General features: G+C 46.6%; 2 protein-coding genes across 4 annotated transcripts in view; both read right to left on the bottom strand.

The window, feature by feature from the left end:
* Positions 1-14,332, bottom strand: part of LOC121458619 (caspase-8-like) — a 35,863-nt gene continuing 21,531 nt past the window's right edge. For all 3 annotated transcript variants that reach the window (XM_041667934.1, XM_041667933.1, XM_041667935.1), the window contains 7 exons: positions 11,703-11,808; positions 10,312-10,450; positions 10,168-10,221; positions 7,679-7,743; positions 5,952-6,093; positions 1,833-2,331; positions 1-357 (listed from right to left, as the gene is read on the bottom strand). In XM_041667934.1, the coding sequence (XP_041523868.1) occupies positions 222-357; positions 1,833-2,331; positions 5,952-6,093; positions 7,679-7,743; positions 10,168-10,221; positions 10,312-10,450; positions 11,703-11,808 (1,141 nt within the window). In that variant the 3' untranslated portion in view covers positions 1-221. The remainder of the gene's footprint in view (positions 358-1,832; positions 2,332-5,951; positions 6,094-7,678; positions 7,744-10,167; positions 10,222-10,311; positions 10,451-11,702; positions 11,809-14,332) is intronic.
* On the bottom strand, positions 4,878-5,547 carry LOC121458620 (PAT complex subunit Asterix-like). The gene has a single exon (XM_041667936.1). It carries the CDS (start codon positions 5,411-5,413, stop codon positions 5,018-5,020), a length of 396 nt encoding a protein of 131 aa, XP_041523870.1. The 5' UTR covers positions 5,414-5,547; the 3' UTR covers positions 4,878-5,017.

The raw sequence follows: 14,332 nt of genomic DNA, 5'->3' as shown, positions 1-14,332 counted from the left end.
TGTTTTTGAAAAAGATTATATATATTTATGTAGCAACAACTCATGAAGAAAAGAACTCATAAATTTGAAAGAGAGGCAGGATTATGTGGGAAGGGGTGAAGAGAGGAAAGGGCCAGGATAAATGATTTAGTAGCTCAAAATAAAAGAAATCATAAAAAATAAATTATAACCCACCAACCCCCCCAAAACAAAATGTGAGTGTCACCCACGTGGCGCACACATCAGTTGAGAGGGAAGAACAGCTTCTTCCGTAACGTGAAGATGGGCTGGGGCATCTGCTTCCCCATGTTCCTCCTGTCGTCCTTATTGCTCACGTCATAGTTTACGCCAGTCAGGATGCTGAGAATATCGTCACCTCTGAAACACAAAGCCACAGAAAGTGTTGATCCGGGGCACCATGGAGCTCACCGCCTCAGCAGCTGTACCCAAGGAAACCGCTCTAGTTCTGTCTCTCGGGATTTGAAGTTGTTGAGTTGCTGAATCAAGACCCTACACCCCAGCTATCCTGACAACTCAGTTTCCTGAGAGCCCACTGAGGTATCTGTGGTTTGCGTGGGATATCTGCTGATGGTGGGAAGCCTCAGCATTCCCAACAGAACCGAGCTCCTTCCCTCCTACTATGTGTGTTCCTTGCTGTGTCCCATGAATGGTCATCTGGGCCCCACAAGGGCCTCAACCGCTCCCAATGGCTTCTGCTTAGATCAGCACTGCTCCCACAGAACCGTGCGCAGATTTCTACCAATGTGTGGGCAAGTGAAAGTCAAATGCTTCCTGCTGCCATCTCCACCCCTTTGTCATCGACTGAGCAATCTTGTTGGGCAACCTTTTCATTTCTCTGTGTAGCTGACACAGATCCCACAGGACTCATGGTCTGTGTTACAAAACGAAGCCACCACACTGATGCCACGGTCTACTCTCCACACCCTTCACACACTGGAAATGTAAAACACAGATCTAAAAGAACCCCATAGAAGGGCTCCACATTGTTCAGCTGTTAGCCGGGTGGGCATTGGGGAACCTGAAAGATGGTGCCCTAATTGAACTGAAGGTGAACCCATGTCATAGGGATAGTGTCCCACATCTGTGGCTTAAAAGAAAATCAAATTAGTGGAAACATAGGGTCTCCTACTCTTTGCTACATCCTACAGTTTACTAGGAAGAGCAAAGACTAGAGAGCTTTTATAGGGTTTCTTTTCCAATTTTTTTAAAAATTATATTTACTTATTTGTATGTGCATGAAAGAGAGAGAGAGAGAGAGAGAGAGAGAGAGAGAGAGAGAGAGAGAGAGAGAACATGGCATACATGTGGCGGTTATAACAACTTGAGTAAGTCTCTCCACCACATAGGTCCTGGGGATCGAACTCAAATCATCAGACTTGGCAGCAAGTACATTGACCCACTAAGCCGTCTCGCCAGCCCTACACTAAGACTTCTGACAAAGCTGAAATATGTTACAGTGGATGATTTCCATCTGGGAAGACTCCCCAAAGAATTGGGATTGCCTCTGTCATGCTGCTGCCCAGAGACAGAGAGCTGGACAGTGTGATATTATCATCCTCTCCCGCTCTGTGGTGCCCTGGTTGCTGAACAAATGAAACTCCTCATTTTCACGTTTTTTCTCATCTATGAACTAAAGAGAGTAACATGTGCCCTCTCTTCGACTTTGCAACCATCCTGGAAAATATAACTATATGAGTTACATTCAGAGATGAAACACTCGCCATGGGTACTTCTTGCTACATATTATCTCAACCATAAACATCTTCTAACAGGCTCTGACTACAGCCGCGAGGTAGCATAACCCTGAGAAGGACCCGGAAGGCAAGACTCACAGAGGACATCTTTCTCTCAGGCTCTCGCAAAGTGACTGGATGTACCAGCTTCCACGCATGGGTTCTCGGTAGGAAACACAATATTTCACAGTAGCCATCCCCAGCAGAAAGTCAGCCTCATCTGGAATATAGTTCTTTTGAGATGATGAGTCCATGTCTAAGTAGTTGTCCCTCTCCGAGTCGGTCTCAACGGGTACAGCTTTATGGAAGCTATCCCCTTGACAAGCCTGAATGAAAAAGACTTTGGGTTTTCCAGCCAGAGAAGGACAATTTGAACCAGTGAAATACGATGTCAGCTCACGGATGGAGGCTTCCTTCCCATCGGTGCCGTAGATGATACCCTTGTCTCCGTGGGAGAGGATGCAGCAGATGAAGCAGTCTTTGCTCTCGTGGTCCATTCTTTGGAAGGCTCTTAGGATCTCACGGATCTTACTGACTGTGCAGTCTTTGTGAGACACGACCTCAAAATGAAGCTTTTTAAAGGTCTCAGTCAACGCTTCTGAAAGATAAAAGGGGAAACAATATATTACAAGAGTTCGCAGAACACAGCCCAAGATGGATAAAACACTAACAGGCAGGAATGAGAGCCTGGGATCCCTGGGCAAGGTCATCTGTCCTACTAACTGGAGTCGATAGGCACCTAATGTTCTCGGCGAAAGCACTGTGCCAGGAAGCTAGTTTGTTGAGCTCTTGCATCATGAAGATAATTTCTACTCTCATTCTTTCTGGCAGTTTGGCTAAAGAGAGAGTGTTCTTTCCAAATCCCCTTCCCTCTGAATTTTCATCTTAGCTTCCATGTTCGCTATTATGAGATTCAATGCCATTTTGATCCCTGGCTTCTTTATATAGTTGACTTATTCTCAACCTTCATTCTTCTTCCCTCTTAATTTCTAAGACGCAGCAAGCTCTCTCAGTCTGGAGACTGCGTCCTCTCTTCTTGGCTAGTTCTACTCCTTGTCTTCTTTATACGGAACTCGTGGTCACAGGTCAAGCATCTTTAACCAGTATCCCTGTTTTCTTATTCTCCTGTTCTGTTTTCCATTGTCAATTCTTTTCTGTCCAACTCTCTGAGACTTGATCTTCCACACTTGTATTGTTGCTCGTATATTTAAATTTTTTTATAATTATCATTTTGTGTGTTATGGGTGTTTTGCCTTGTATGTAGGTGTGTGTGCACTACATGCATGCCTGGTGCCCGCAGAGGCCAGAAGAAGACACTGGACCCCCCTGGAACTGAAGTTGTATACAGATGGTTGTGAGCTGCCATGTGGTCGCTGGGAACTTGCCGCGCACCGCGCCCCCGTGACTGCCCTCTGTGTGCTAGAACCCAGTTGCCGAGCTTCGGGCAAGGGGCTGGAGGTTGAAAACTCAAACACAGAGATAGACTGACACACGCAGCTCCCAACGCTGGTTTGGAAAGCCCCTCTTTATTAACACCATGTAGACTTAAATACACTGCAGTTAATGGTCAACAGGTGATCCTCTGATCCTCTAACTGGGCACAGCTTCTAGAAACTTACGTTAGAAGGTTCTAGGAGGGAAAAGCAACTGAAGGCCAGGACTCCTTTGTCCCAACATCTCCCCCCTAAATTTTTTATAAAACAGAAGACCCTCCTGTCTTAGGTCATCTCAGAAGAGTAAACCCTCACCGGTCTTTGGGAGGCCCCTTCCCTGTCTTAGGCGGGCTCTCTTCTGTAGAAGTTGCCCGTCTGCGGAGGAATCTTCATTGTTGGTGCAGTATTTGCAACCAAACCTTACTGGCCATCCGGGTCAGAAGTACTTGCTAAGTGACCTTATGCTGCTAAGTGACCATATGCTGCATTCTCATGGGTTGTCTAATCTTACACAGAATTCAAAAATGAATGCCCATGGCAACAGGTGTTGATTGCCAGCAATAGGATCCCCAATCACCACTGGACCCAGCCTCCCATTTGGGCTATGGTATTCAACCATCCTTTTGGCTAAACAGTTACAATCTGGTGTGATAATTCTAACATTTCAAGGGCTATTCAAGTAACCATTGAGTTGTTTCACCACATAAGAGGCATTAGCAATATTAACAGATGTCATACAAATGAAATAATCAACAAGACATTTGTTGTACTAGCCATAAGTCCACCTGCTCCTACAATAGCGCGGTCTCTTGATTTAAATTTGCTCTGCCGCAGACTCTTCAGCGTGTAGAGCCTAGAACGGCCACTGTCTTTTTCTTGACCCCAGAGGGGTCTGTGCTCCAGCTTGTCTCAGCTCCAGCACTTGTTGCGTTTGCTCATACTTCTGGCACTGCTGTGGCATCTGCCAGGCTAGGCACCCACTGGGCTGAGGCAATGTGCCTTCCACCATAGCCACCTAGCAAAGCTCTGCTCCAGCTGCCTTCTAGCCCCAGCTGCATTCGTTCTGGGTCCAAACTGTTGCATGGAGTGGAGCAGAATTCAGGAAAGCAGGCACTTGCTGCTCTGCAACCACTGAAGGGGGCCCCACTTAAACAATCTTTTAGGGAATTTGGGCATTGTCAGTCTGTCTGGCTACTTTCTGCTGAGTGGGGATGCTGCATTCTTAGGAGTATTTACTGCAATTTACTGCCATTTTCCAGCCGAACTCGGACGTGGGTCATGGCAACGGGGAAGAGGTAGAGGCTCCACCTCCCCACCAAGCTGCCGCTCACACTCCATTGCTACATATTAGGAGGTCTCGGGGATTCAAACTACATGAGTATTGAATAAATCCTTAGGCTCTCATCGTCTGTGGAGACAAAAACAGAACCTCCTTTCCAAAACATCAAATTCTTAAGCCCATATTTTAAAGCCAAAATACCTTTCTTAGCAGTTCCTAGAATCAAATGTCTTTCTCCAGTCCAGAATACAAAAGACAATACAATCAACATATCATACAGCTGTACACATTTATCTTTTTCAGCTATATACGTTCTTTCTATTTTTTCCTAATACATACGTCCCCTCTGGCTGGGGACAACCCTATTCATTTCCCATAACAGTGGCCAGGGAAGGGAAGGTAAAAGGGAAGTCTGTGGGTTTACCCCTTTGTCAAAGCAGAAGCAGGACCCAAAGAAAGGGCCAATTTCCCTCCATTAAGTTGAAGGACAGCAGCTACGGGTAGGTTGGAAGCAGCCAAAGGCTAGGCCAGGAGGTGGGCAGGAGTCCAGGATCCAAGCCCTGCAGGTGACATCACCACGGGGGCATCATGGGCTGAGGATTCTGCAGATAGGACATCACCACGGCAGAGATCGAGAGCATGATGCTTCTCATCATCTGCTTGCTGTCCTCCGAGCTCCGGGAGTTGGCAAAGCTGATAAAGGAACAGTAGACAGCCACCCAAGCACCCCATTTCAGCTTAAGCATGAGGCCGCACAAGCTAAAGGTCATGCCGAGGAGATGCACGTAGTCCGGGGTCGGGTCGTCCAAAGCTGTGTTGCACTCGCTCAGCAGAGGCTTATACCTCAGCACTTCGTTGGGTCTCCGTGGGTCGGAACGCTGTCTGCTTACCTCTCTTGGAACTGAACCTGGGTCCTCTGGAAGAGCAGCCAGTGCTCTTAACCACTGAGCCATCTCTCCAGCCCCCATTTTTTATATTCTGATACTATGAATTGTTTCATTTAACTTGTAAGTTCTCTATATTGACATAAACAGGCTGCTAGCAAAGCATTTCTGGCTCAGGGGAAGAGCACTTGATGCTCTAACAGAGGATTAGAGTTCAATTCCCAGCTCCTGCTCCAGGGGGATCTGATGTGTTCTTCTGAGCTCCTGAGGCATCCATGCACATATGGGCACACTCACATAGATAAATAAATTTCATAAATAAAAATGAAATAATTTTTTAAAATTTCACTGATGCTCTTCATTATAAACCTTTTATTAAGGGCTGCCATTTTAACATGATGCAGAACTAACAGATATGTAAGAACGTTCTTTACCTCCACGAGGAAATAGTAAATAAAATGGATAAAAATTGCTTGATACATTTCCTTGAACTCCATTGTCTCAAAACATAGGGCCTTTTAGGTATAATCATTATCTCTCCGTTTCTTTTTTTATTTAAAAAAAAAAAAAGTCCCACAGGAATCCCCGCACCCCCGTGCCTCTCCTTTGGATTTGACTGTACCTTCATCACGTTCTGTTCCCTTCCTGTCCTTCATCTTGCGGAGTCTGGGTACCCTCTCCCGCGCCTCGCTGAAATCGTAATTGTTGACGATCAGACAGTATCCCCGAGGAATGCTCTTCATTTGATATATTCTACCTGGTACCTAAAAAACAAAAGCCCAGTCTGGGAATTGACCCTGCAGCTCAGACCATGAACTGGGCACAAATCAATGGCTCAGGAAGAGAAAAGACGGCTGCCTGGCTCCGCCTCCTTCCGTGGCTCCAGGCAGATCTGGGACCATTTCCCTGTCACGGAAATCGACTCAGCTCACCTGCCTTTCTTGGCTAACAGCTGAGGGCTTTCCCTTTCACGCGTAATATAGTGCAAAGGAACATGGCGGCAGACGGAGAGCAAGGAGCTGGTCAAGTTGCTCATGGAACCCTGACAGGAAAAACCAGAAGGGGCCTGCATTCTTGCTATTCTCGTAGGGCTGTTTCAGCCTGAGTCTCAACGCTTAGTTGGAAGCCTGTCTCCTGAAGTACAGAAAAGGACCTTAGGGAGACAAAAGCCAGTTTCTATGGCTTAAAACCTTAGGGCTCTGGGCAACTTACCAAATCTCCTAGTAATTTAAGGTTTTATAACACACTTGAGTTCCTCTTCATATTGTACAAATCCTTCACCTTTTAATGTTTCTATGACATAAAGTAATTTATTAAGCACAAACGATATTCAGTCTTTGTTATTATCCTAAGTATGTCCTACTTATAGTAAGTAGATTTATTCAGATATTGTAATATAAGCAGTTACTAAGATATCAACATACTATCTTTAGCTGACTGGTGAGGACGACGCCGAAGAGTGTCTGCCTCAAACTAACACACAGTGTTGACTAATACTTGATTTCCTGATCCGAGAACAGGGCCCGAGAATCTCCTCAGGAGCCCACCCTAGTGCATAGTCTTTCTCACAGTGTCCGGGGTCTCCTGTGCTACCTGCCATGGGGAGGCTAACGGGCTGAACTGTATTCAGGGAACTATTGAAGACTAAATAGAATCGATGTCTATAAAGGAAATCTGTCTACAGGTTTCGCTGAGACGAAAAGTAAGCCTTGCTGAGATCCTGTTTGTCGCCTAACAGAAAGGAGAGACCCCTCCGCAAGGGCAGACTGAAAGAGAAAGCCTGCCAGGGCAACTCCTCCCGAAGCCCCACCCATTTTCCATGAAGCCACACCCCTCCCCCCATGCGCCCCTTTTCTCTGAAGCCCTCCCACGCCTCCCACGCGTGCACCCATTTTTGCTGGTACAGTTGCTAGAAGAGGGAGGTCTCACACATCCTCTACCTTCCAGCAATTCTTAGACTTTTGCTTTCGGTCTTATAATAAAACTAGAGCCTGGTGTGGCGGCTCACACCTATAATCCCAGCAGTAGAGGTGGGGGGAGGGGGGGTCAAGAGTTCAAAGGTCTTCCTGGGCTATGTAACGAGTTCAAGGCCAATCTGAGCTATTGGGGACCCTGTCTCAGACTACAGGCCAACAAACCAAACAGGGGTAATAGTGATAATTTAAAACAAATAAAACTGGAGAGGCCACATCCTCAACTGGTTCTTTTGTAGGTTTTTCTTCCCCAGAGTTTTCAAGATTTCTGAAAGGCTCCCCCCCCTTATCGGCTCATCTGGCCGCTTAAAAGGAGCCAACAAAGGCCCAGAAACAGAAACTTCAGTGGAAAGAGGGAGGGAGGAGGTGTGTGTACCTGGGGGTCGATGTCTTGTTCTCTTAGGGAGTCACATATTTCCTGCATTGTGATGCAGCTCTGTCCTGCAAGCAACCGAGAAACACGTGCAGAGTGAGAGGCTTGGGGGCAAAGGTTGTTTGGGAAAGAAATATGGAATGCCTAGGACAACCTAAGAACCTTAAAAACATTTCACGTGCGTGTGTGCGTGCGTGTGTGTGCGCACGTGCCTGTGTGTGTATGTGCGTGTGTGTGCATGCGTGTACGTGTGTGCATGCATGCATGTGTGTGTGTATGTGTGTGCGCGAAGCATTCTTGCACATATGCCTGACGGAAGGAGCACTCATGCAGTGCCATGTGTGTGGAGACCAAAGAGGACTTGGCAGGGTTGGTTCCTTCCTTTCCTTTGCATAGTTCCAGAGTTCAAACTCATATCACCTGCCCTGAAAGTAGACTTTTACCTACTAAGGCATTTCACTGCCCCTCCCCAGGTCGGTTCTTTCGAGAGTAAACATTGAGGCTGCCTTGAACATATTTCAGACGTGTAGATCTTGCAGGAAGGGCACTTAGCATGAACTGGAACCCAAACTGCTTCATCTGTGCTGCGGTCATTGATCAAGTCATTGATCAAAGCAGGAGGTGAGGATGAGCCGGTGATTCAAACACTGAAAAGCTGGCTCAGGCAGGCCTGGACAGGGGGACGGACTCACTGGCTCTGTGACTTGACCTTCTAAGGGAGGGTGATCCTCAGGGTGAGAGATGGCTCAGCTGCTGAGAGCTTATCACCCTTTGCTGAGGGCCAGAGGTTCCCAGCGCCCACGTGGTGGCTCACAAACAATCTCTAACTCCAGTTCCAGAAGATCTGATGCCATCTTCCGACATATCCAGGCTCCTGCACAGATGTGGCGTGCATAAACTCGCTCAGCCACATGCACTCACACATAAATTCACAATAAATCAGGAGAATACTCAAAAATGTATTACATGGCAAAAATAATAGTGAAAACATAAGAAAGACATTAATGTTTACAGAGTGCTAGTGGTGCTGTTTTAATTTTCTCTGAATTTAAAAATCACCCCCAAGGTGATTTTAATAATTATATAAGTTTTAACATAATATCTGATTAATAAAAAAATTTGGAGGGGGCTGCAAGAGCTTTTGCTACTCATGCAGAGAATGCAAACTCAGTTCCCAGCACCTGCACAGTGCTCACAACCATGTGGAACTCCAGTTTCAGGGGATCTGGTGCCCTCTTCTGGCCTTCAAGGGCAGCGACACACATGTGAACACATGCACAGTTGGAAATAAATTTGAAGGAGCCAGGCACAGTGGTGCACGCCTTTGATCCCAGCACTTGGGAGGGAGAGGCAGGTAGATCTATGTGAGTTAGAAGCTAGGCTGGTCTACAGAGCGAGTCCCAGGCTAGCCAGGGCTACATAGGGAGACCCTGTCTCAAAAAAACCAAATAGAAGGAAACCTTCTGCTGGTCCCATCTATCTTTCCTAGGCAAGAAAATAGAAAGAGGTCTGGATGTGTTTCCTTCTGGGATAAGACAGGGAATATGGCTAGAGCATCCCAGGCTAAGGCAGGCACAAGGCAGAGGAAGTCAGGTACGATAGGAGCCTGGACTTACCCAGAGACTGGGAAGGACTATGAACACTTGACCAAGGGGCTTCTCACAGAGCAGAGAACCTTGGTCGAGAACGTTCTGGGGGAAAAGTCAGGTTGGTATGGCACCTGCATTTGATTCTAGCATTTGACACAGAGGCAGGCCGATGTCTGTGATTTCAATGACAGCCTGATCTACACACACTCCAAGACAGCCAGGGCTGTGTAGAAAGACTCTGTCTCAAACAAATCAAAATGAAAGAATGTTCCGGAAAATCATCTGCACCCAGCTCCCCATGTCTCTCCGCGAAAGCAGACACAGCCAGATCAGAGTTGAGACTCTCTTGCAGAATAACTGTGTGCTCACTTCAGATGGTCCCACGGGAATTTTGAGAGCCCTTTTGGCCTTCCAGACAGCAGCAGAGGTGTCAAGTGGCCCCTGAACTTTCATTCTGACATTAGGCTGTAGCAGAAAGCAGTGGGAAGAAGGCTTGGGGAAATCAAGTGCCCTGGCATCTAAGAAATGTGTATGTAGGGCTGGAGAGGTGGCTCAGAGGTTAAGAGCACGGACTGCTCTTCCAGAGGTCCTGAGTTCAATTCGCAGCAACCACATGGTGGCTCACAACTGTCTGTAATGAGATCTGGTGCCCTCCACTGACCTGCGGACATATGTAGGCAGAATACTGTATGCATAATAAATAAATTAATCTTTAAGAAATGTATCTGTTGGCACACGCCTTTAATCCCAGCACTCGGGAGGCAGAGGCAGGTGGATCTCTGTGAGTTTGAGACCAGCCTGGTCTACAGTGCTAGTTCCAGGACAGACTCCAAAGCCACAGAGAAACCCTGTCTCGAAAAACAAAACAAAACAAAAAAAAAAAAATGTATCTGTAAGCATTACCGTCTGAAAATGAACCTGATGCCTCTGCCCCGTATTCCAGGCTCATTCTTCTCTCTGAATTAAAAAAAAAGAAGAACCTGGTCAGAGAGAAAAAGAGCTGCGGACTCTGGGGACTTTGCCACCTCGCAGCCATCGGCCATCTACCTCTGTTTGATTCTTCAAACTCTTCGATGTGCCGCAGCAGACTCCTGTTGACATGTTCAAAGATTGACTTCAGGCTGTCCAAGTTGTCTTCCCCCAGGATGAGCCTCTTCTCCATCTCCACAAAAACATCCAGCAGGCTCTGGGGAGGAAGGAGAAAGCAGGGGACAGAGGGACTGAGTGCCCAGGCCTGAGGGTTAGGTTTCGTTTCCTTTAATTCTACTCCTTCCAAAGAAAGGGCCCAGCGTTATTTCCCAAGTAGACACCCCCCCCCCACCTCTGAGCACAGGCTGATCTCTCAGAGTTGACAGGAATCAGAAAGACCATTCTGTGTTTTCCAGCCTAAAAGGATTAAAAAAGCAGAAAGATAGAAAAAGCCATGTCAGATGTCCCCAGGCCTTGTTCTCAAACTTTATGTGGGTGCCTTCGTCTATGGACCAGCCGGAGGAGAATGGAAGGCACAGCCCTGGAGCCTGCATTATACCGCTGTCTTATCCACCCCTAAACCTCAATTACTGCACACATACACAGAGACACATGCACCACACACACACACAGACACACACAAATGCACAGAGATACACTTGGACAAAGCCTCCATCAAAACTAGACCATACACCACACAGCGCACAAAGACACGACCACACAGAGAAACCGCACACGTAGGTACTACACATATATAGACTCAGACTAACAGGGAGACAACCCAGAGGTGCACACAGGTACATATGCCACACAGACACATAAGAAGCACACACAATATATACAACATGGAGACACAGACCACATACATCATACATATGCTCATAAAAACAGATACCACATGGGGCGGGGGGGGGGACACAAACGAGCAAAAGTGGTATTTCAAGGGCAGCAGAAGTGAGGAAGCTTCAACCCCAGGCTACCTTTCCTCCCTGGCCCTGCTAGGTCTCATAGCACTGCACAACTTACCTTCCCTGGCTCTGTCCTGTGGCTAAGCACTTTACAGTGTAGAGGCACCAAAGCCATAACTACTACCCCTGCCTAACTACTTTATTTTCCCTGGATAAGAAGCGAGAACACGGGGGCTGGGCATAGCTCAGCCGGAAGAGGGCTTGCCTGTCATGCAAAAGGCGCTGAATCTCATCCTGGGAGCACACACGTTGGGAGTGGTGGCACATGCCAGTGATCCCAACACCCAAGAGGCGAAGGCAGGAAGATGAAAAATTTAAGGTCATCCTCGACTACAGAGCAAGTTTAGCTTCAGCCTGGGCTACGTGATACCACGCCTCAAGCAAACAGATGAACAAACAAACAGAAACAACCGTCAATGCAGTCTGCTGTTGGCAAAACACTGTCCTCTGGTTTCAGAACCCCCGCTGGTGACCCCATCTCCAGGACATCCCAGGTCTTACCGAGTTATCGTGCAGCTTACATTTGGGGATCTTCTTTTCCAAGAAAAACTTAAACTCTTTCAACTCCAAATCACTCACGTGTTCTGAGAGCTTAAAGAGCATTACCCTGCGGTGGGAAATGGAGACACTTGAGAAACACATCCTAGGTCGCTCCCAGGGCCAACTCTTCCCGACTGGTGAGCCCCGGGTGGAGGCTGGAGAGTGGTGGGAGTCTACCAAGTCAGACCAACTGGCCCACACTGAGCGGAGTGTTGCTTTGTGTCATGATTAAAATCAAGATCCAGCTGGGATGATCTGGGGGAATTATATTCCCCACAATGCATATCAGAATGGATTCCCTTCTAAGAGCTGGTCCCTTCGGGAAGAAGGCTGAACATTTGGTTGCAAAATATAAGAGACTCTGAACACACACATATACGGACACACATGAACACACACACACACACACACACACGCACACCTCCACTCTTACCAATACCAAAGGTCCTGAAGCTCTCAACACAACCAACTGCCCTGTGTTCTCCCCACCCTGGAGGCAGGATCGCCATTTTCGGACTGAGGCTGAGGTAAGAGCCAGTGGCTGGCTGCTTTGCTTTTCTGACCTTCAGGTTGAACCCCAATATCTCTCTCTGAGTTTTTATTAATCGTACATCAAGTCTGTTGATAAACTGCCAAGGCCCCTGACAGCCTGGCCCATGCCTTTTTCATTTCCATTAACCTGAGATTCAGGAGGTGCAGTGTCTGAGTACAGACGCCTCAGACTACCCTTGATATAACTCTGGGTCCCACCATATTTTAACTCTGTAATTTCAGACATGTTGCACATTTTTTGGCTCATCTGTAGATAAAAGATAAATGTATATCTACATCACTGACAGGTGAAAATTATATAAGTTTACATGAACTACAGTCACCTAAAGATAAGCATACATTCTGAGATCCTCATCAAGTGATTTCTTCATTTTGTGAACATCACAATGTGGTCTTAAACAAGAGGACTATGACATCACTAGTGAGGAACCCAGGACCAACATCACATATAAGGACCCTCGTTGCCCAAACTGTTAGGCAGCATGAGAAAGCACACTGAGAGTTCAGTAAGTGGTGGAAGCTATCTTAGTTAGGGTTTCTATTGCCGTGAAGAGATACCATGACCATGGCAACTCTTACAAAGGAAAACATTTAATTTAAAAGGTTAGTCCATTATCATCATGGTGAGACATGGTGCTGGAGAAGGAGCTGAGAGTTCTACATCTTGGTCCACAGACAACAGGAAGTGAACTGTGTCACTGGGTGTAGCTTGAGCATAGAGGACCTCAAAGCCCACCCCCATAATAACATACTTCAGCAAGGCAACACCTACTCCAACAGAGCTACACCTCCTAATAGTGCCACTCCCTTTGGGGGTTATTTTCTGTCAAACCACCAAAGAAGCGTTTTTATTTCTGGGCATATTTAAGATCTTGGAAAATGCTTGCCAGATGAATAAACAAAAGAATGTTTTAGGAGTCAGCAAAATTAGAGATGAAGATGTAGCTCAGCAGTGAAGAGCACATGAAACTCTAGCAGAGAACCGGAGTCCAATTCTGGGCATCCAAATCAGGCAGCTCACAACCGGCAGTAACTCCAGTTGCAGCAGAAGTTCCTGGCCACTGAGGGCACCTCTACTTACATATACATACCCAAGCGTTACATGTAATTAAAAATAAAAATAAGAAAATCTTTAAACTTTTGGAAAAAAAATAAGTCAGCAAAACTTTCAACAGTATTGTGTAAAGAAAAATATCTTTAATAGGCAAATATGATGGTTTCCAAGTTGAATTAGGAAATAAAATTTTGGAAAAAAAAATAGTCTGGAAACAGAAGCTACCTCTGTGTTACCAACATCTCAAGAAATGTCTGTCCCAGAAATACTTCCCTAAAGCATTCTCATCTTGGCCCTGATTGGTCCAGCCCAAAGCTACTCTCTTTTAACTTTAGAAAAACAAAAAAAAATAAAAAACAGCAGGTTCCTATTGTGTAACAGTTTCCTCTTAGATTGAAACACTCTATCCTGCTGGGAAACTCCTCCAGCAGAAAAGTAAACAGCCCAAAATAGCTCCAGGAAGTCCCTGAAACTGATCAGATTCACTTAGACCCGCCTTTCCAGAGAAAGCAATAAAAGCTCATTGACCTCTTAAACTGAAGGAAGTTTAGCTGCAAAGACTTAGCTTTAAAGTCTAGCTGCAGAGACCAGAGCAGCTGCCTGGAATAAACAGAAATCAGCTCAACCGCCTGGAAGGATTAGAACAGCTGAGGACCTGCATAGGCCAGGTCCAGCCTGTTGAGCTGACTGCAGGCTGGCTGTTCCATGAGCTCCAGGTTCCCAGTTCTGTGGGCTGTCACCCATGCTGGGGTGGGCTTTGGTGATGCAGCTGTCTTTGCATCATTTCTGCTCCTGTAAGTAGCCCCTCACCGACATTCCTATAAGGAACCCCAAGAAAACTCGTTGGTTCACCAAGTTGGACTTTGGCGGTACCCGTATTTTGGTATGTTCCTATCTAGGGTGAGCAGATGTGTGTGCTGTATCTCCCCAGGAAAAGTTTTGTCACACAACAGTCCCTTATCGTCCTCATTACTGAGACCCGCGG

This window comes from Microtus oregoni, unplaced genomic scaffold, assembly GCF_018167655.1.
Source record: "Microtus oregoni isolate MIOR12 unplaced genomic scaffold, Mior012 000018F_ref0000195, whole genome shotgun sequence".
NCBI classification, from domain to species: Eukaryota; Metazoa; Chordata; class Mammalia; order Rodentia; family Cricetidae; genus Microtus; species Microtus oregoni.
The sequence above is the reverse complement of the archived record's forward strand: the minus strand, read 5'-3'. Positions and strand labels throughout refer to the sequence as shown.